Genomic DNA, 23728 nt, shown 5'->3' with positions numbered 1-23728 from the left:
TTCTCTGTGCTTTGTTGACATCGCTGGGCTGGCCGCGCATGCTTTTAGTACATGTTTGTGCGTGTGAGCGCGTCCCACCCACAGGCGCTGGAGTACTAGCACACCACTTTCAGGTGTTATGGTAATACAAATCTTAACGTCTAAGCCAGGTATTAAGGTGATAGAACGTTGGCGATAATATCTACCTGTCGTCCAACATAATCAACCGTTGTGTAGCCTAATTCAAATGAAATCAAAGTGTTCTAACATCCAGCACACCACAGTCTAGGTAGGACCGCCAGTTTCATACTGAGACGAAAATATTTTTACACTTCTACACGGGTGGGGTCCTCGCAGTCTGCCGATGGCTGGCCATCACATCGCATTTCCTCCGGTGCACCAGCTCTATGTCTAGCCTATCATCATTGCTGTTGTTGGTATGATTTTCCTATGAAGTTGAGAAGGTTCTCAGTGGGTATGGGGGGGATCTGGAGGTGCTGGGTGGGTGTTAGGGGATTCAGGGTTTTGGTGAGACATATGAGTGTTGTGGTGTTGAGTGTTCATGTATGTTATATGTTTGTGTTGCGTTGGTATGTGTGGAACATAGGAAGAATAGTTATGACCCCAGTAGCAACTAACTGGGATCCAAACTAACACATAAACATATAGGTCGGCTTGGAAAGGCCTGGGGTGAAGGGTGGCTCGCGGCTCCAACTGTGAGTTCCCTCACCGGGCCTCGCCGCCTCCCAAGGCCGTGCACTGCTCGTTGAACAGTGCGACCTCTCTCCCTGTGGGTAGTAACGGGGCTACCAGGGCGGACTGTCCTCGGTGCATCAGGGGTCTGCGGGGATGTCGGCAACCCACCCGTCTTGAACCACGGACCCGTCTCGTTTACCATGCTTTGTGGTTAGGACTTTTTGCCGCATCATCACCATTCATATAGAAACTAATGTGTTTATGATTAAATCATTTACTAGAGCACAAAGTTGTTTATAGACCTAGCCTCTTAATCTTGGTCTCAAAGTGCACCAGATTGATGCATTTAACTTTAAAATGTACCCCCCTAGCGGGTCCAAGGTCCGCCCACCACAGTCTCAAAAAATTGTATAACGTCATCTAAAACTAGAAGTCCCCCCACTTCAAAACTCATTCCGTGACAGTGACATTTCCCTCTATAATCTGGTAAATATTTAATATCTACAATTTTTCTTTTTAATTTTTGGGGAGTCAAATTTGATATAAAAATGTGTTTGGCTTAAGGTTGCATTTAATATTGTGCTTTTCTGTCTACAGGTGTTAAAGTGTGTGTGTTCAACCACTAGTGAAGAGAATCTGAAAGCATGGGAGAAATGTATTACAAGATTGTAGAAAATAGTTTAATTTCACTTTATCTAATGAAATACAAAAGTGAAAAACAGGCAGGAAAAAAAAATCTCATTCCATTTTATTGATATGATCATCATTATAAATATCATTACCATTATCATTGTTATTAACTAAATTAATTCACCTTCAATTTTGATTTGAGTAAAAAAAAAAAAAAATCAAAAAAAAATCATCGAGCACCATCAAAGTTCATAAATAGCATCGCTTGTTATTCTGTGCCAACATCTCTGTAATTTCGGGTGTTTCAGTATAAAAAGAAACTCCCTGAACTCACATTTACCCCCCTGATCTGATCTGATTCATCACATGCTGAGTGTAAACTGGGATTCATCTCCATCATTGTCACGTTACGCCGCTGTCCAGCAGGACTCCATATGACAATGTACAAAAACAACAAAAAAAAATCACTATAACTTTACCAGGAGAACAATAATAACAATAACCATACTTATAATAACAACAATTTCCCATAACAACGATAATAATTAAAAAATTGCACCATATTGTTGGAAACTGTACCGCTTACTGACACATTTTGGACAAGCAGCTCTGCTCCTATTCAACAACAAAATGTACTGGAATGTTTGAAAACTCTCATTCGTGAGTTAAAACGTCACGTTTTTTTAAGAAAATGTTTTTCCCGTCTGACTGCTTGCACTGAAAGAAGAGTTTTACTTGTGAATCAAGTTGCAGTTAAAACTCCTAGCTTTTGTACCATCTTTGTTCTTGCAGGTCTTGTCATCACGTTAAGTCTGACTCCCCGGTTAATCATAAATCCTATCTGTGCATGTTCAAAAGTCTGCATCAATCAATACTAACACTGTGCATAAGGGACGTGCTGTTATACTCAGCTCCATGAAACACGAGGCAGGTGATCATAACTAAAACTGGACATGGTCATGTTTAGTGTTTACCAGATGGGAGATAATCCTCTTAGTAGTAGGGCTAGGTATCGATACCTAAGTACCGAAATCTTTGAGAAATATGAGCATTTTTTTCCCATTAACAAGGAGTTCTCAATAAAATTGAGAAAATTGGCCAAATTTTGTATTAAACCTGGAACTATTTGATGAAAGAATATGTTATGAAGCTGACCAGACATTCAATGCCAACTTGACAGTTTTTAATTCTATGTGCCGGTTCGACTGTTAGGCGTTATAACTATATGTCACTATAAGCACCATAGATGTGGGTCAGTAGGGGCCTACTACACCTACTACGTTGTAAAAGTAGAAGTGAAACTTAAAAGCAACGCGTTCTAACCATAGACTGTATATAAGAAGTAGACGTAGTCACCGTGACGTCATCCATTGTTTGTGGACTGCTATTTTGAATCTTCGAGTTCGGCATTTTGGCTGTTGTCATCTTGGTTATTTGCAACCAGAAGTGAAACCTAACGCTTGTGAACACAAAGACAACTACATTTTGTTGGTTTCACATGGGATGCGAGCCCTGGCCTCCTGGGGGAATGCCCCGCCCCTGACCTTCACCCCCAAATGGACTTTCACGCTGCCTATACTACAGCGCCTGACTCCTGCTTCTATCTTAATTACTACGGCCAATAGAGGTCGCTGTCATGTTATTTTGTACCTTCTTCCAGTGCTCTACTATGTGAATAGATGATAAACCTACTAGTAGGTGTAGTAGGCCCCTATCGACCCACATCTGTGGTGCTTATAGCAACCGATAACGCCTATTTAATAGCACGATAACAGTCTAATCAGCTGGCAGTAGACACATATCAGGCAGTACGAAAGAAGTATGAGATCCGATACCCAGCCCTAATTAGTGGTAGAATAAAACTAATAAAGAAATACAGGAAATACTGCATTGCCGAATATCAAAACTTTGCCAAAACAGTGGATTAAAGAGCAAAAAGGTCCCATTGAAATGAATGAATTTAAAAAAAAAAACCCAACAGCAAATGTATTTCAGAGCAAAAACTTTTGACAGAGTTGATGAATTTCTGAGTAAAACCCAAAGAGAAACACAGAACTTAAAAATGAATCAGACAGCAGTTCAGCTGGAGTCGTCCAGTTAAAGGAGGGGTAGGGAGTTTTTTTTGTTTTAATACCTGGGATGTGAGAGAGGAGAGGAGGGAGGGAAGTCGTTGATGAGTCTTTTTGTATATTTCCCTTCTCTATGTGAGATTGTGGGTATGTTGTTAATCTCTGATCGCAGAGCAGTACATGTAAATAGTTAACATACAAATACACATTTTCCTGATTTCAGTTTCTAGGGCCTTTTTTTCTCTCATTTGTGGCACATACAAACCACCCATCGTCCCCCTCCTATCCCCCGTTTCTTCTGTCTTTTCTCCAGTTGCTCTCTCCTCCTCTTCCATTTCTTCCCCCTCTCAAGTTTCCATCTTCACCCGGCCCTCGTTCTCTCTCCCTCTCTTTCTGTCCCTCTGTGGCAGTCTGTCAATCCCCCCCCGTCGTCGCTCTGTCTACACCTTGTCCAGGAGGGATCTCTGGCAGTAGAGGAGGCGTCGGGGCGTGCCGTACTTCCTGAAGAACAAAAGGGCTCCCAGAGTGACCACGACCAGCACCAGTAGGAGGAGAGGGATCACCACGGCCGCCGGCCCGGCCCCACTCTGCGACTCGTCCACCTCGATGATGATCACCTCTTCTTCCCGACCCTTCTTGGGCTCCTCGCCTTCGCAGCCCATCCAGTCACTGAGCACCGACTTGGGGTAGCCGGACTCCACCTTCATGTACTGGTTGTTGAATTTCCAGTACTTGTTGGCTTTGTAGAAGTAAGTGTAAGCTGTGGAGAGAAAGAGTTTTGCTTCAACAATAGAGCTGCAAATGATTATTTTCATTATCCATTAATCTACTACTGATTTTCTCAATTAACTGGTTAATTGTTTGGTCTGCAAAATGTCAGAAAATTGTGAAAAATGCACCACATTTTCCTTAAAAATGCTCATTTTGTCTGATCAACCCTCCAAAAATCAAATATATTCAGTTTATTATCACACAAGACCAAGAAAAGCAGCATATCCACATATTTAAGAAGCTGGAACTGAGATTATGATTAATCAATTGTCAAAGTAGCTGCCAATTATTTTTTGGTCGGACTATCCAATAATCGACTGGTGTCGTCCTGGAATACAGACATCCACGTGATCAGTTTAATGGGGATGAAAACTTACATCCGTCTTCACTCATGATGGCAGCTTTGATGTTGTCCGGCGCACCGCTCCACATGCTGATGGGCTTCGGATAGCCGCTGTCCACGGTGCGAGTCTTCTCGTTGAAACGGTAGTACCTGCAAATGACACGAAGACAGGAAACCATTAAAGATCCACAGTGTGAGAAGAAGAAAAAAACAGCTTTGGGTGATTAATTCGTAGAGGCTGTAGGGGAAAAGTTGTTTTGGGAATGTGGGTTTTTTTTCTGTCATATTTTAATATATTTGAATTTAGAGAGAAATAAACATTTGTCTTCTTTTTTCACATATGCAGTAATATTCTGCAACTGAATTAAAGGTGCAGTGTGTAGGATCTGTCGGCATCTAGTCGTGTGGTTACAGATTGCAACCAACCTAGTACCTCTCCGCTCACTCCGCTCTTTCTAAGACTGTGGTAACACCGGTTGCCTCTCTCAGAGGCCATCCTTACCATAATAACACTACTTTAGGAGCAACAGAAGTCAAACAGCGGCTGGCGATATCATGGTTTTGCACTCCGCGGCTCACGTTACCGCAGTTTCACAAGCGTGTCGGAGAACTACGGTGGCCTTCACGTAACGTAAAAGCGTGAAAGGCTCTCTCTAGAGCCAGTGTTTGGTTTGTTCGTTCTGGGCTACTGTAGAAACATGGCGTAGCAACATGATGGACTCCGTGAAGAGGACCCGCGCCCTATGTTGTTCATAGATGTATAAGGAGAACTGGATACAGAGTTGGAGGCGGGGCCCTGTTCATTCCTATGAAAGTTGCTCAGTGGCGCGTGAAGTCAAAATGGCTCGACTTCCGACTGGAAGAGTACCCGGATCTTTCAGCGATCTTCCAGATCCATTGGGCCCATGGAGCAAGCGCAGTAGCGTCCGCTTGGACACATGGCTCGGTCGAGGGGTCACAGCCGTCACGGTGTCATCACGACTTGCTAACTCTGCCTCCCAGCCCTCGGTCCAGCCTCTGTCTGGATCTCATTCACATGAACGGAGGAAGGAAAATAACTCTGGATTTGGATATTTTACAACTTTTAATACCTAATGATTTTTCAAGTGTTCCTACTGGGAAGTTGATTTACCTCAACAACAAAAAAACTATCCGCTGAGTTACAGACGTCTCTTTCCCAATGTAAGTCTATGGGAAAAAGTGTTTTTGGGCCCAATGGCATCACGTGACGGACACGGATGTTGTAGTACCACTTTTTGGCCACTAAGAAAATTGGCATGGACGACCGGCGCTCTTCCTGGGGGCTTGAAGGGCCATTTGAAGGACTCATTCTAAGCTAACGAAAACACAACGATTCTTCTTTCAGGTGATTATACACTAATGAAAACATAGTTATGAATATTATATTCCATTTCTGCTAATAGCTCCCTCTAAATCCTACACACTGTTCCTTTAAAAGACAGGAAGTGTGAGTCAGAGAACTGAAATGTGGGATGCTACCTTCACAACAAGTTCACAGATAAGCACAGTAAAACTACAAGTTATAACAGGTGTGCACAACTGTACAAAAGTATGAGCAGTATTTGTTTGGGCAAAAGGGAAAGAGATTCAATCTATGCATGCATGAGTGCTGCAGGAAAGCTCCCACAATGTTTCATAGATGTACTGTCAGTCGTTAGTCCTTTGAAATTGGAGGAATAACTTGTTTCACAAATGCAAAGAGGCTTCGTGCAAAGTCGACGGTGCAAAATTGACTTAACAGATCACATATAAAAAGTTCACCATACTTTTAAGATGTGTCTGGTAAAACCTCAAAGACAGACTCACTTAGTGCCTCTGAAGAAGTACGTCTGTCCCGTCGGCGTGTAGAAGAGAGCGGCGTCGAGCTTATCTTTGGGTAGACCGGTGCCCAGGTCTTTCAGGCTCTTGGGGGAACCCTTGTCCATGCTGTTCTCACTGAACTCCCAGTACTTGTCACCTGGAGACGTGAGAGAGAACAACAGGACGATGATCAGAAGGGTGAGACAGAAAACAGAAAAGAAACATCAGAAGGAAAAGAGATGAAAGAAAAGCAGTCATAATAGTTAACACATGAAGTTCATCACTCGAGCAGCTGCAGCAACTCCATCATCCCGAATCTGGTTTCAATCTAATCTCAGATGGAACGTACCCTTGAAGAAGACAAATTTCCCATCATCCCTCTCGTAGGCGGCGTTGATGTTTGAGGGCAGGCCCTTCCAGAAGTGACTGATGGCCATCGGGTAACCTGGCAACACCCTGTTGTTACGCACACGCCAAAACCACTTGTCCTAGATTAGAAATACAGTAGAAATAATTCATATTAGTGGGACACTTCTGCATGGAACAGAGCCCTCGTTAATGTTATTACTAACACATGTGCTTTTCCTATTATGACAAGTCAAAACGTCTGCTGTGAGAAAGCCCTATACAGTAATTTGGTCTGAGATCATTTGAGAAAACGTTGTACCTTAAATACAAACTTTTCCCCTCTGAGGATAGCGATGGTGTCAAAGTGTCCCTCACAGATGTCGGGGCCGTTTTCGGGGGTGGACTGCTTCGTGGGTCGAGGTTTAGGAGGAGGAGGGGGAGCCCCAGACTTGGTTCCTGTGGGGAAGATGTGAAATGGTTAATAACATATGTTAATGTATTTATGTACCAACAAACTCCACCACTTTGGTCCAGACTGAATTATCTCTACAACTACTGAATGGACTGACACAAAATTCTGTACATTCATTGTTCCCAGATGATGAATCCTACTGACTTTCGTGCTCCTCTGTCTTTTCCTTTAGCGCCACCATCAGGTTCACTTTGGGGGTTTCGAGTGAAACGTCTCAACAACTATCGGATGGCATCATCATCAGGTCAAAATATGACTTTGTTCGATACTTTGTTTTATGACTAAATACCTGAAAAGCTAATGCAAATTCCCATCAGCCTCAGCTGTAGTTGTGTTTAGTTTGCTTGCAAACTAGGGCTGTGTATTGGCAAGAATCTGACGATACGATACTGTACGTATCATGATACAGGGGTTACGATTCAATATATTGCGGTATATTGTAAGTGTAAATATATAGCAGATTTTTAAATCAAATTTTAGGAAAACTGTCATATAAAGAACATAAAATCATAAAATCTGTGTAAAAAAAGTTAACTTTTTGGAAATGCAGTTTTGGAAAAAAAAATTTAAATTACAAAAAGTTAACTTTTTTATGCAATCAAAACAGTGCGATCTGCATTTGCATTTATCCAACATCATAGCACTACTTTGAGAGGGCACATACACTGAGGGGACGCATCTCTTTGCAAATGAAATAAAGTATTGACTGAGTTAATCTTTGCATGTAAACTATTAATTAAAAATAAATACAATGTTTTTGAGAATCGATACAGTATCCCAAAATGTAATATCACTATACTCGATATGTTCGATATTTTTCTTACACCCCTGATGCCAACATGCTAAATTAAGTTGGGAAAAATGGTAAACATTATATCATACATACCAATATATATTATAACATCAGCATGGTAGCATTTATCTCAAAGCAAAGCACAGAGCTGCTAGCATGGCTGCAGACTCTCTTGTTGAGGTCTAGTTTGTCAATACACACAGTATGTTACATGTTCATATTCATGTAACATTTCATTGTACATGTGGATGTTCTACTTCGTACTAATGTCCCTTGAGAGGAACATTAGTGGCTAAAAGGTTGTGGATGTTATAAGAGGAACATCACTGCTAATACATCCAATAAATTGCCATTTCCTTTAGGAGAACAACCCACCGTAGACCGCCTGGATGCCTCTGCGGTCGTCGTCTGGGAGCTGGAAGTTTTCAGTTTCAAACCACTGGTAGAAGGGGGCCATGATGGCCGAGGGGTCGTTGGAGTGCTCCAGACCCAGAGCATGACCCAGCTCATGGACGGCCACCAGGAAGACATCATTACCTTCAGAGAGAGAGAGATAGAGAGAGAACATTTAGTTTATTTGTTTTAATTTCTTCCAGGATATCACCGTCTAATCTCCTCTCTCTTACCCCCTTGGTCTGTTTTCCCGGTGGTCCAGGGCTCAGCGAGGTCAAAGTGTGTGTCTCCGCCGATGCCGTGTCCGGGGAAGTAAGCGTGAGCCAGGAAGCCGCCCTCGCCATCGAAAGGCGTGCTGTCGCCGTGGAAACCCTCTGAGAACGACAGCATGATGTCCGCGAACTTGTCGACCTTATCTCTGATGTGGCTGTAGGGGATCTCCCTGAAGGTGAGCGGGATCGCGGTCTCCCACACCTTGAAGGCTTTTCGGATGGCTTCATATGTGGCTTGTTCTCCGATCTTAGGGGTGTAGTTCTGTATGCTGTTAGAGAGAACAGAGGGACAGGGATTTAAGGCCGACTCAATACACTTAAAGGTGCAGTGTGTAGGATCTGGCGGCATCTAGCGGTGAGGTTGCAGATTGCAACCAACTTAAACTTTTGCGTCAAGAACTACGGTGGCCCATGCGAAAACGTGAAAATGTAAATGGCCCTCTCTAGAGCCAGTGTTTGGTTTGTCCGTTCTGGGCTACTGTAGAAACATGATAGCTGGCTCTGTGGAGAGGAATGGCTCCGTATGTCGATATAAACGGCTCATTCTAAGGTAACGCAAACACAAAGATGCTTATTTTCAGGTGATTATAAACTAAAGAAAACATTCTTATTAATATTACATTCAGTTTCTGCTAATAGATCCCCTTAAATGTTACACACTGTTACAGGAACTAAGTAATTGCTTCACAATAAAAGCCTATCAAACATGACTGTAGATCAGTCTGTCTGTAGGAACAAGTGGTGTATAAATGAATAAATGTAGAATGAAGCAGATCACTCCACTATTATTAAGAAATTACACTTAAGTCAAAAAGGAAAATTTAATTCCAGACAACGACAATGTTTTTTAATAATTTTTTTGCATTGTATTTTTCCTCTTGTTGACTGTTGAAGTAATATTCAGAGTTTGGATTCTGAGTTTAAGGAGTGTTTCATTTCATTAGAGCTAAAAAGGTTGATCAATTCATTGGTTGACAGAAAAATGAATTTCTGTGGGTCCCATTTCTAAAAAGTGAATATTTTTTGGTCTTCTTCTCTGATAGAAAACTGAATATCTTTGGGTTTTTTACTCTATGTTGGACAAAACAAACCATATGAATATTTCAACTTCGCATTTTTCACATTTTCTAACATTTTAAAGATCAAACGATCAATTCATTAATCAAGAAAATAATTTAAAGATGACTCAATAATGAAAATCATTAGTTGTGTATCATCACCTGCATAATAAATCATATTCACATGTGTAGATATTGAAGAGCGTATACTGTATATAGCGTATATAAAGAGCGGCATATACCTGAAGGTCACCTCAGACTTGTCCCACTTCAGACCCTGCACGGCGTATCTCTTCCTCCTCAGGTTGGTTTTCAGCTGCGGGCCGAACTTGTCTGGGACGCCACATCGCGGCCGGCTCATCGCCCTGACAACAGCAAAAACGAATTCCCAATTTTTACTATGTAAAACAATTCAGACTCCACTGAAAGACACATTATTTGTAATTATTACACGGCTTTGTTGAATACTCGATTCTGATTGGTCAATCACAGCGTTTTACGGTCTGTTATTTCTTTATAGCAGACCGTTGCTATGTATAACAGACCGTTGCTATGGCCACAGTTCTGATGTCGGACTCTGGCGGACCAGTTTTGTGTCAAATTATTGATTTATTAAGTAAGTAGCTGTGTAATAAGCAGGATAATGTACAACTAGTGGGTCATTTTTGTGAAATAAACCCCTTCAGAGCGATGCAAGACCCCTCCGAGAATGTGTGGCATCGCCCTGTCGGGGTTTATTTCACAACAATGACCGGCTCGCTGTACATTATCCCTTACACAGCAATCTTTAGACTCTCTTAACTCCTCTTTCAAGTCATCAATTGATCTGACGGCTTGAAACTCTCCAGTGATGATTTGAACATTTGAAACCAATAAAACATATCAGAACTCACTCTAACGTGTTGGCGTCTATGGAGCCGGTGACAGTCAAACCGTAAAACCTCTGCATGGCTGATATCGCTGTTTCAATGGACTTTGGTGAACGGATGGCCTGAGCTCTGACGTCACCTGGAGGCAGGTAGCCATACTGCTGCAGCCAACCCTACAGGACACAGGGAGAGAGAAAATATTAATGTCTAAACTGAAATGACTTCCTTTCCTGTTGGACAGAGCTAAACAGATAACAGCACCATAACTCATTAAGATGAGAACATGCCATCTTTACAGGTGGACACAGTTTCCTCTACCTGTCAACAGATGGGCTAACTGGTCAAGAAGCTATAAAAGCACCTCAAAAAGTTAATCAATGTTAGTTTGAGTGTTTTAGTGTGATACCGTTTACATGCTCTCATCGAGGTCTTACATTTTCACTCCATTAGGGCTGCATTTAACTATTATTTTCATTATCGATTAATCTCTTGATTATATTATAGATTAATTGATTAATCATTTGGTCTATAAAATGTCAGAAAATAGTGAAAAATGTCCATCCCAGTCTCTCAAAGTCCAAGGTGATGTATAAATGTCTTGTTTTGTCGGTCCAAAACCCAAAGATATTCAGTTTTATATGATATAAAACAGAGAAAAACAGGAAATCTTCGTAATAGAAAGGCTGAAAACGTAGCTCGACACTCCATCAACTTCTTGTTTATTCCAAAATAAACCTTCCAGACCAACTAGTTGACCATGCGTGCATAGTGAGCAAAATAATAATAAAAAATAACCGAATTGAAGGCATAAAATATAAATATAGTATATATAGATATAGTATATATATAATATATAAAGTCTGAAAAATTGTAGGATTTTTAACTACAAATTACACAGAAATATTCATTATATTCTCCACAAAACAACCAAATGATGACTGAGTACCTGATGTAATATTACAGTGTTTACTTTGGCATCCTGTATCATTACATCATTATTCTGATTTAGAAAAAAACATGACGAATAATCTCATAATGTATATGAACATGATGAGATACTAAGGCGGAAACTTGTACAAAAATATAAAATATGTAGGATCTTTTACATGAATATTCTTCTTCCAAAAATGCAACACACTCCAAACTACTAAAATACACAATTATAATACATAACTTGTGATTTTGAACCACAGAAATTATAATTCTTTGCTATTTTGTGACATTTTATAGACCCAGGGAGACTTTATCTATGCAGAGAAAGAGGTGGGATTGCTGCCTCAAAAACACCACGGCATATAGTTGCATGCAATCTTTCTCATGTCTGAACAGCAAAATCTAAATCTATCTAAACCCTAAAAACCTACTTTATTTTGGCTGCTACATTAAAGGCACAGTGTGTAGGATTTGGCGGCTTCTAGTGGTATGGTTGCAGATTGCAACCAACTGAGTACCCCTCCGCTCATTCTTTCCTTTCCAAGACTACGGTAACTTTAACCGCAGAGTGCAAAACCGTGTTAACGCCGTTCGCCTCGCTCTGAGGCCATCCTACTTTAGGAGCAATGGCGGCGGCTGGCGGTACCATTGTTTTGCGTTCTGCAGCTTACGTTACTGCAGTTTCCCAAGCGTGTTGGAGAACTACGGTGGCCTTCAGGTAATGTAAAAATGTGAAAGTCTCTCTCTAGAGCCAGCGTTTGGTTTGTCCGTTCTGGGCTACTGTAGAAACATGGTGGAGCACCATGGCGGACTCCGGGAAGACGACCCGCTTCCTATGTAGATATGAAGGGCTCATTCTAAGCTAACGAAAGCACAACGATTCTTAGTTTCAGGTGATAATACACTAATAAAAACACAATATTATATTCCATTTCTGCTAATAGATCCCCTAAAATGTTACACACTGTTCCTTTAAGTATACAGTGCTTTGTTATGGGACTCTTTAATTTCATAAAATACAACATACAACAAAAGGAAAAGTATATTTATCTGCTAAAATACAATAATATTGTTTTATTTTATACTTCAGCCAGTAATTAGGAGTTTTGCAACACATAATAAATATCTTTCTCTGTGTGTTTGTCAGTCTTCTCGTAGTCAGACATGCCAGAAACAACACAAAAACCATCTTAGTCAACAAAAAAAGAAGGGCTTGGCCACTTGTGTGAACCTGCTGGTGTTTGTCTCCTTCCAGTCACCGTTCAGAGCTTGTTTGGACCTGCGTCTCTGAGCTCAGATGCATCACACAGATTGCATGGTGAATAAGGGAGACGGAGCGTGTGCATGGGGGTTTCTGTGTGCCTTGTTAAGCAACATACTCTCCTCTACAGCAGCCAACACACACTGAGGCAACTCATCATGTTGAATTTATTGTCGTTTCTCCATGTGACTGTGACATTATCCCGTTTATGAACTCTTAAAAGCCAACACCAAATCCTCGTATGCCCCCGTGATTTATGCTGAGCTCGTTAAGGGGAACTTTGTTGTGGAGTCATAAGGAGGGACGAGAGAGGAACTGGAAGCCAAATAAAACACACAATCTGAAAACACTGATGTCATTTTAGTCACGATGACCCAGAAGGCTGTCTAGACGATCGCAGCCAAAGACAACTGGCGGTCATAATAACGCTGGAAAAAGTAACATTTTCAGCAACATTTGGGTTCCTCAAAGTTTAAGATCTCTCTGCCACTGTCTATGTCTGTCCTCCTCCTCCTCCTCCTCCTCCTCCTCCTCCTCCTCTCTCTGTCTCCCTTCATGTCAACCAAAACCACCACTATTTATCTTCACACATGAAAGGCCAGCCTATTCTTTCCACTGCCTGCTGCTGCTGGTGGTCTAAGACTTAAAGGAATACTTCAACCTTTTGGGAAATATTTGCTTTCTTGCCGAGAGTTAGATGAGAAGATTGACACTGTGAATGTGAATGTGAATGTAAATGTGACGTTTAGCTTTGCATAAAGACTGTAGCATATGTAGAGAAGAGTCCATTATATCCATTATACAACAACATCTAAAGTTTGCTCCCTTTAGCCATCATAAACTACCTGTCAAACCAGAGCAGGCCGTAGTAGAAAAAAAACCCTGAACATATTGAGATGAAGGGTCTTTTATTTATTTTCATTCATAAGAGGATGATTGTATTATTTTTTTTTAACATAGGCCCTTAGGAGCTCTCACTCCAAACACAAGCACACGCTTGTGCGCAAGTTGAAACGAGGTGTTATCTATACGACACCTCCTCATTTCACTACAAAAACCTAAATAAGGTGGCAGCTGGCTGGAGGGAGATCGCCTGAAAGCTGTTGGCTATATTCTACGTCATTTCCAGTAAATATCACAATATAAAATGTGTGTTTTCTGAACAAACGTATGATAAGAGGTTACGTCTCCAGTCTGATCTTGAGCGCACAGCTGAAAGGTAGCCTACTGACTGTACGTGGTTTGTTTACATGACGTAATAGAAGTGCATAGTAACGGATTCAGTGTGGACAGAGAGCATCCGATGTTATAGTTGGATGCTCGCTTGCTGTCAGGGACGCGGTGTAGGAAGGCGATTTGTGGGCCCCTGTGCAGCTGCACCGGTTGCACTGTCGATATTTACGCCATTGTTACATAGTCTTGCTTTAAAGGTGCAGTGTGTAGGATTTGGCAAGCATCTAGCAGTGAGGTTGCAGATTACAACCAACTGAAATTTTTCTTCTTTATCTTTCTTTTAGGAGAACTACGGTGGCCGACATGAAAACGTGAATGGCCCTATCTAGAGCCAGAGTTAAAACATGGCAATGGTAATGAAAACACAAAGATTCTTATTTACAGGTGATTATACTCTAAATAAAACATACCTATGAATATTATATTCCCTTTCTGCCAATAGATCCTGGTAAATGTTACACACTGTCCCTGTGTTGTGTCAGGAAGGGCATCCAGCATAAAACCTATACCAAATCAATGTGCGGATCAATGATCCACTGTGGCGACCCCTAACGGGAGAAGCCGAAAGACAAACAGCATTTATCAAAAATGTCATCATGTGAATATTTTGTAAAAGCACCAATAGCTAACCCTACAATATTGTCGCAATATTGATATCAAGGTATTTGGTCAAAAATATTGTGATATTTGATTTTCTCCATATCAGCCCTACTTTGTTTAGGTGTGACAGACCCTAATGCTGCTGGTATCCATATATTATAAACCATTAGACAGAGCCAGGCTAGCTGTTTCCCCTTGTTTCCAGTCTTGAGTGGTATCGATCTCCTCATCTCCTGGCCCCCTTTATTGGGAGTTGTCGAAGCTCAAGTGCATCTTGAACTGTGTTTCCACTTATGAATCTGCACACAGAGAGTTAACGCACGTCTTCATCTCCGCCACAGATTAAGTCTGCGGAATTACCCTGAATTCCTCCGTTAGCGTCATCTAAAACCTCAGATATCTCTCTTATTCCACCATAGGTGCTGTTTTTCTCTTCAAGCCTTCCTCCGACAAGTGAAGGGAGAAGCAGGGGGGGGATGGAAATGTAGCAACTGCATGGGCCGGACTACCTGGCCGTATACTGCCCGGGCACACACAGCTACTGTTAGTGATGTGCTGGTCAGAGAGGCCAGAGAACAAGGTTCACTTATGACGACCTGCAGAGAGGCAACTTATCCCCCCTTCTCTCCATCTCTGCATATATGCCCCCTCACACTTTCTTCAAGATTTCTCTGGATTATTTAAGCATTAATCTAATTTATCCTCCGAGTCAATCTGAGTAAATCTGCCTGCAACACCAACCAAATTTACTTTCTCTGCCTCCCCACTGACTGCTGCTAGTGTGTCCTGTGGCTCCAGTGTGGTGACGCGTCTGCTTCTATAAAAACACGTCTCCCCCCACACCGTCAAGACCTCCACTTCTCAGTCCCAAACTACTCCACACACCACCACCACCACCTCCGGTTGAGACGCCAGGTATCCCAGCATGCACCCCTCCTCCCTGGAACTCCCAGCAGCCACCATCAAAGCTTCTATTTATTGAGACTTGTACATGGCTGGTATTGTTGGCCTCGGGGGTAGCTAGGTTGCTCGCTACACGGCCATGTGTGGTCAAAGGGCTGGCTGCTGGTTTGGTAAACACACCCCTGAGTGTGTGCAGTGTGTGTGTAGTGACGTGAGGTCTAAATGTATAATGCACAGACACTGAAACAGCGTGATGTAAAGTTGGAGGTTGTTTCAGTGGAGCTGTGGGATGTATACATGGATTGTGTGACCCTACTGTGACCTTACTATCATATGTAGAGTTCAAACAATTATTTAATTACACGTTGCACATAATCTGTTATCATTTTTAAGCAAAAAAATTAGAATAAATGTGCGGATATGCTGCTTTCCTTGTCTTAAATCCTAGTACACGGAATGTCTTTGGGTTTTGGACTGATGGCTGCACAAAATAGGCAATCTGAATGTGTTGCTTTGGGCTTCGGGGATATTTTGATGGCTGTTTTCACCATTTTCAGACATTCTATAAATCAAATGATCAATTGATTAATCAAGAAAACAATCCACAGATTCCCCAACCTCCACCCCATATGGAGTTTCACACTGTCTATACTACATTGCCTGACTTCCGCTCTTGCTCCTGTCATGGTTGCTAGAAGTCGCTGTCGTGTTCTTTTATAACTTCTTTTGGTGATCTACCATGTGAATCGATGATAAAACCTACTAGTGGGTGTAACAGGGCCCTACTGACCCATATCTATGAAGCTGATAATCACTGATAACGCTCATTTAATGACCTGATAACAGTCTAATCAGCTGACAGATTAATGTGTTAATATGTTTATTGACAACTGATTAAAGACACTTTAGGTGCAGTACACTGCCTCCAAAGCACCACTGTAGATGGTTGCCTGCTATTACAACAGTTATCAGGCCATTAAATAGACGTTATTGGTCGCTATAAGCACCATAGATGTGGGTCAGTAAGGGCCTACTATGCCTACTACGTTGTAAAAGTGAAAGCAAAACTTTCTAACACGTTAAACTCAATGAAATGTTACGTTTTGAACACAAACAAAACAGCTTTTTTAGGCTTATGCAACAAAAACACTTCGTTAAGTTTAAGAAAAACATTGTGTTTTGTCGTAAAATAACTACGTTTCAAAAGTGAAAGTGAAACTTCACGCTTTTGAACACAAGGACAACTATATGTTGTTGGTTTCACACGGGATGTGAACTCCAGTCTCCTGGGTGAAAGTCCTATTCCTTTGTTTTGTGTCCCATCGCTCGTCCCTGACCTCCACTCCATATGTAGTTTCATGCTGTCTTCAAACAGCGCCTGACCTCCACTTCTGCTCCGGTCATTATTACTACAGTCGATAGAGGTCGCTATCGTGTTCTTTATACCTTCTTTTGGTGATCTACCATGTGAATAGATGATAAAACCTACTACTGGGTGTAGGGCCCTATGGCCCCACATCTATAGCGACTGATAATGCGTATTTATTAGCCTGAAAACAGTCTAATCGACTGACAATCATCATCTTCTCAAGATCAGAACAGAAAATCTTAATCTCTCGGCAACTAAATCCTAAATAACATACTTCACCATGGCTGTATTAACTTACAAGGGGGCCCTGCATGGGGCAACAACGAGCAGCTGGGCCCCCATTAACCCTCCATTCCTCCCACACTATGTGTAATAATTTTCTAAGCTAGAACAGCACCCCATGGTTCAAGGTTTGCTGTGGGGTAATTTGATTACTGGTCTACTGTGTGTCTATATACAGTAGAGAACCAGGTGTAACCAATCTGTTTTTACTACATCCGCCCTGACGAAGACCCTGTGTGTGGTCGTAGTCGGACAAACTTGAACTAATTAAGGTTTTAAAAGTAGATTTTAACGCAGATATCCTCCTCAAGCTACAGCCTCAAGATTAGCAGGACCTACTTCTTTAAGGCCCCTGATTTCTGGATACAAATGTTCAATTAAATTAGCGGTTGAAACACAGTCAGCCTGGAGCTTTCAGGGCCCCTGCGAAGTTGCCCAGTTGGTACTTCACAACAATTAAAAAATGTGATGCCAGGCAGCATGTATGTGATGTCTCAATGTCCCGTCACCCATCACGGGACATGTGGGTGCCACATACTCTCTTAGTCACATTCACATGATGAGACTGAGTGATAATTTGTTTACCGGATGTACTATATATAGATATCTATATATCTATATATAGATATCTATATATAAAACAAAACAAAAAAACCCCGCCAACCACAAGTTCCGACATGACTTATAAACAAAATGGAAAAAATCCCCGGTGTATTTATAGCTGCTGTGGTCAAAAAACAAAAGAATGATGACGTTTTTCTGGGGAAGTGAAACTGTCATTGCGTTTGAACATCTATCATGTGGGTGCTTGTCTGTATTTATGCAATATATACTGAAAGAAAGTAGGAATTAAATAGGGATAAGAATGTGTGTATGTTTAACTATGTATACACTTAGTACTGCAGTTAACGTGTCTGTTAAACAATTGTGAATCTGTTTTTTTCCAGCCCGACAAACGAGTTGGATACTTAAATCTCACCAGGAATGAAGGAAGAAAACGGACAGACGGGAGGGTAAAGCACAGAAGAAGATGATCTAAAGTGCAGAGCTACATTAGCGAAGGAGAGGTAAAGACATTAGAGGGAAGAGCGGTAAAAGAAAAGTGGATGGAGAGAGAGAGAGAGAGAGAGAGGGGTTAGGAGTACGGCTGAATTTAAATTTGAGGGACTGAGTCAGTTGTTCCTTTCGCTCGGTGCCAACGGAAAAAACTGAGAATTCTGCTCATGAGTGGCTGAATCTCACATTGCCTTCATTTCTTGGCGTCTCTGACCCAGTTAGCACTCACAGCAGCGCCGTGCAATGTTTTTTTTCCTGCGTTTACATTTCTACCGGGTCAAACAGGTCAAATAAAATCACTTTTTCTGCTTTAGTGAAACCTTATAAACTGATTTACCTAAGCCAACAGTAACTGGAACATTGATACGGTTTCTACGGTGGAAGTGATGCAACTGGAGTGATAAATATCAGAGGACACTGCTTGAATGGCAGTAATTCCACTAAAATGACCAGTAGTGGAAAGTATAGTACTGCACTTGAGCACAATTTTGACATACTTGTACTTAACTTGAGTGTTTCCATTTTATGCTTCTTTATACTTCTACTCAAAGGCAAATACTGTTACTGCACTACATTCAGCAGCTTTAATTAGTTACTTTAATATTTGACATACCAAATATAAAAGGAGCTTATAAAATATGCATTGTCATAGAATAAATATTTAAAGGAACAGCGTGTAGGATTTCAGGGGATCTATTATCAGAAACGGAATATAATATTCATAGTTTCTACAGTAGTACAAAACCAAACACTGGCTCTAGAGAGAGCCTTTCACGTTTTTACGTTACTTGAAGGCCACCGTAGTTCTCTGACACGCTTGTGAAACTGCTGTAACGTGAGTAGAGTAGTAATCGACTAAGATTTCTTTTGTCGATTCGTCGTTTTTTTAATGTTTTTTCTGTGTTGAATGACTTATTTCCAAGAAACTTATGAGCACATCTCAGGTAAACATTTAAAGTGGTGCTTTTTTGTGATTCTTTGTGGAGAAACTCAGTTTCACAAAGTAATCGATGAGTCGACATGATCGTATTTCTTTGGACGAGGAAAGCCCTAGTAAATTTACCACTAGGCTACCAGGTCCAATGACAATTATTTTCTATATAAAAAGCTGTAACTACTTTATATACTGTCGGGTAGATTATAACAATGCATCATATTTTATAAGATACAGTAATCATTTATGTCGTGCAGTAAAAAGTACAATATTACCCTCTGAAATAGTGAGTAGAAGTATAAAGTAGCATAAAATGAGGGCTGTCCTCAACCAAAGAACTTCTTAGTGGATTAACATACAATTAATTTAATCGATTAGTTTAATGGACAGATCTGTAAAACTGAGTTTCTCCACAAAGAATCACACACAAGCACCACTTTAAATCTTGTGTTTACCAGAGATGTGCTCATAAGTTTCTTGGAAATTAGTCACTCAGCATGAAATAAGCATAAACAATGACTAACCGACTAAAGAAAATCTTGGTAGACTAAAACCAAAACAACTGATTAGTCAGCTAATCAACTAAGAGGGGGCAGCCCTAATGAAAATACTGTAAAAATCAATAACTACAGTTGAGTAAATGTACTTCGATACTTTCCACCACTGCCTGGAGTCTTTTCAAAGGGAGTCTCTCCACCAGGCACATCTGGCCTTCAACTTTAATCAAATCCAACCAGCTGACTCAAGACTAAAATCTTATGATAAAAATGCATCTATCTTCAAAACCTGCATTTCTAACATCATGGTGGAAGTTTCCTCTCTTTGATGCCCTGTGTTTTAACAAGGTGGACCATTTTCTTGGGTGTAGGGCAAAGACAAAACTCCCTTTCTCCCTTTCAAGTCCATCGGTTTCTCATTAAGGCCGATCCAGCTGATTATTTTGACATTTCTTAGGTGACAACCGCCGCCCGTCGGAACAGCGTGCGCCAGATCTCGAGCTTTGATGCTACATCAACAGCCACTCTCGTCGAGATAAAGAGGATTGAACCCAGATGTGTGTTTTGACCGGATCTGTAACCCTCTGCTGGGATCACGAGACATGTGTCTCCAGATGGCAACAGGAAATCTCCAAAAGAGATCCTGTTTTAGACGCTGTTGTTTTCATTGCTGCCCACTTCCTTTCGCTCACAAGGTCCCTCTAAGCTTTTTATTTAAGTAAAGAAAGGTTAGACAAGGCAAAAGCGGTGAATGAAAACAGATGCCGGAGGCTGCAAAGGTACTCGAACTTCACCAGAAGTCATTTTCAGAGAATAGTGGAAGTCTTATTTCTCTTTCTCTTTTCTGCTTCTCTTTTCACTCAACGTGGATTAAGTGGGATTACTTTGTCAGAGAGGGATGTTCAGATGTTGAGCAACGCTGAAAAAACCCACAACATTCCTCTAAGCTCAGTTTCTCTGTCTGACTTCTGCTTTCTCAACCCCCTCAAAAGAGCTTCAATTAAACATTAATTAAAGTTGTTGTTTTGTTGCTGTTAGTCTGCTTTCTCCACACAGACAAGTCTATCTTTTGATCACAGGGTTCATATAGGTGATGTAATCCTGAACCCATAATTACTTCTTATCCTCTTTCTGCATCAGGACTGTCTGACAGCATTGCACCACTGTGCACAACCAGCATCTATATCTGATGTGTCTCACGTTAAATCCTGCACTCGGAGGTGATATACTTATATATTAGAGGTGTTATAAACAGTCTTTGTTTGCAGACATTCATCACTGTGTCGGTGCGTACGCCACAGGAGGGCAGCCGCCTGTGGCGTCTTATAAACTGTCTGAGTTATCCACCATGTCTGGCTTGACTCACACGCCAGCAGCTTGTGGTCAGTGACTAAGGTCCTCCTTTGTGCATCCTGTCCACCTAGAACTACAGCTCACACTCTTGAATATCTTAAAGAACTTTTTGCTCTGTGAATTATTTCCTGTGACTATTACTGGTGCATCCTGTCTTTTACACCTTGTGTGTGCAGTTCCTGACAGTGTGACTAAACACTGATGAGGTGCTGCACATCAAACACCAGTATGGCCTTTGGGACGACCTACAGAGAAAATGAGAGCCGGAGGCACCCGTGGGTGCTCGTACCCAATCATTTACAAAAGCTGCATGTGACCTGGTGACACAATATGTTGTTTAGTTGACGGCTAAACTGCATTTAGTGTCTCCAGGCCTACAGTCTCCCAGATGGAGCGACTCATGTCCGGCTTGTTGTGCCGTCTCCACGGGCAGATGAAAATCATTAACCCCCTCCCCCCCGTACCACCACCACCACCACCACCAACAACCCCTTTTTTCTCAGAACAAAGCAGCTCAGCTGAGGTTTCCAAACTGTGTGCACTGCATCTCCCCCTCCTCCTCCTTTACAAGCCACAAGAGTTAAACTCATGACATTTTTTTCCTCTGGATGAGGTTTCATCTCTTGTTACAGATGGAGTCTTCTAAAAAGCTCTTAGTACAGAGAGACAAGATGCCAGGAGGGAGGAAGAATAAACATGGGAACATAAACAGTTCCTCCCTGGCTGTTGCAAGATTAGAGAAAACATATAAACATTAGAAAGACACTCAGATTGTGAATAGGGTGATAGAATAGGATGACTGAGTTGTACACTGATTTTTTTTAATTATATTTATGTGTTTTTGTATGTGTATATACTGCTTGTGCGTATATGTGTATGCATGTATATATGTATATATATGTATATATAAATAGATTTTATTTTATTTAATTGTTTTAAATTTGATTTCTTTTACTTGTGTATATTCTTTTTACTGATATATTTATTTTTTTGTATATAATGTGTTTTTCCTGTATCTATACTGGCTTATTTTATATTAATATTAGGTTTATTAAGTTTCTTTGTTCCGAGAGTGTTATTATTGGGGATGTTTGTGAATGTTTGTTCTGTTGTTTTAAAATGAACAAAAAAACAATAAATATAATATTTAAAAAAAAAGAAAGACACTCAGATATCAGTAAAACTACAATTCCCTGTAATGTCACAATAAGATATTAAAAATAAATGCAAATCTGTCTTCCAGGAATATTGTAGAAAACTGTAATTGGGGAAACCACTAAAAATACATTTTGAATAAAAAAAAATTGGAAGTGTTTACACAAAACAGCTTGTATGACACACTTTCACATCATGCATGCATCACATTGCATTGTTTAAAGTGAATGATGTTCCATTACTTACCTCAGCTTTTAGTACATTAGCAGTGACTGAGGTAAAACCAATGCAGCAGGCCAGAGTGAGGAGCTGGGGCAGCATTCTTCTCTCTGCAAACTGCCCCGAAGAAGAAGAAGAAAAAAGTTCAGGAAACTAACTTTCTACACAAGTCCCGCCGTCCTGACAGCAAATATAATATAAATGAAAAATAAAAACAAAATGGATCGATCCGTTATGCTTTTAAAACGTGGCAGAAAACTTTTTTTCTCTCTTATCCACATGGACACTTAGTGTGCAAAAAGCGACTCCTTTTAAAGTCAGAGTTGAGTTGGAAACACGGAGCGAAATGCTAAAAACATCAGGTGGCTGTTACAAAATGCACTAAAGCTTCATAGTTTGGCTTCCTGTCCTCTGGTAGGATTGTCTGCAGCGCGTGTGGACGTGGTCACGAGAGAGAGAGAGAGGGAGAGATGGATTTTCCTCTGGATCCTCCTCCAGATGTGCTGACGTCATCTTTATCATGGCTGACCAGGTTTATCAATGTACCGATTAATGATACACAGACAGATGTTATACTATATCACATCTGTCATCTTAACTTAACAAATGGTTTTTATTAGATATTATAGTGAAAGCTGCTGTTTTTTAATGATGTCTATTTAAGATATGTATTAATTGTTCTTTTGTTTTTCTTTATCTCATGTATTCTAACCCATAGTAGTAGTCTGGTATAGTGCATTCTAATATATTCTTTTTATTATGTGTTCTATAGATATTTATCTCAAGTGTTGATATGTATAATTATACTGTGTACTTTCTATCTATCTATCTATCTATCTATCTATCTATCTATCTATCTATCTATCTATCTATCTATCTATCTATCTATCTATCCATCTATCCATCTATCCATCCATCTATCCATCTATCCATCTATCCATCTATCCATCCATCTATCTATCTATCTATCCATCCATCCATCCATCCATCCATCCATCCATCCATCTATCTATCTATCTATCAATCAAAAATTGGCTGAAACCAAGTGCCGCACAAATCATTTTACAAAATGAATTAGCAGATTTATTTGAAAAAGAATGAAAGAAATACTGATATTATTCAATAAAAGACTTATAGTTCTTACATTGAGGTCTTACTATTGAAATTCGATACTTTCACAGTATTTATATAGGACTTAAACCTGCCTTATAATAAAACAAACATGAAAATCTCACTTTTTTTATAATATGGGACCTTTAAAACTGATGTATATTTGTAAGGGCCGACACTGACACCTGGTGTTTAGAAATAGGCTAAACATTTCACTCATTTTAGACATAACCGCCCTATAGGAATATATTTATAGGAATATATAAATGTACAGTATTGTGACAAAGATTCAGTGTAAAACTGTCAATA

General features: G+C 40.6%; 1 protein-coding gene across 1 annotated transcript; it reads right to left on the bottom strand.

Moving 5' to 3' along the window:
* Positions 1-3080: 3080 nt before the first annotated feature.
* Positions 3081-22559, bottom strand: mmp14a (matrix metallopeptidase 14a (membrane-inserted)). Its single transcript, XM_074624387.1, has 10 exons — positions 22337-22559; positions 10539-10687; positions 9888-10010; positions 8549-8856; positions 8298-8459; positions 6977-7113; positions 6659-6797; positions 6316-6466; positions 4523-4638; positions 3081-4134 (listed from the first exon to the last, which is right to left on the bottom strand). Exons 1-10 carry the CDS (start codon positions 22409-22411, stop codon positions 3815-3817), a joined length of 1680 nt encoding a protein of 559 aa, XP_074480488.1. The 5' UTR covers positions 22412-22559; the 3' UTR covers positions 3081-3814.
* Positions 22560-23728: the final 1169 nt, after the last annotated feature.

This window comes from Sebastes fasciatus, chromosome 22, assembly GCF_043250625.1.
Source record: "Sebastes fasciatus isolate fSebFas1 chromosome 22, fSebFas1.pri, whole genome shotgun sequence".
In the NCBI taxonomy this organism is placed as follows: Eukaryota; Metazoa; Chordata; class Actinopteri; order Perciformes; family Sebastidae; genus Sebastes; species Sebastes fasciatus.
This window is presented reverse-complemented; position numbering and strand designations above follow the sequence as displayed.

Excerpts from the sequence above, each read along its gene's own strand:
- mmp14a (XM_074624387.1), bottom strand. The coding sequence starts at position 22,411 with ATGCTGCCCCAGCTCCTCACTCTGGCCTGCTGCATTGGTTTTACCTCA. Across the intron at positions 8,857-9,887 it reads AAGTCTGAGGTGACCTTCAG|CATACAGAACTACACCCCTA; the intron begins GTATATGCCGCT and ends TCTCTCTAACAG. Across the intron at positions 6,798-6,976 it reads GGGAAAAGTTTGTATTTAAG|GACAAGTGGTTTTGGCGTGT; the intron begins GTACAACGTTTT and ends TTTCTAATCTAG.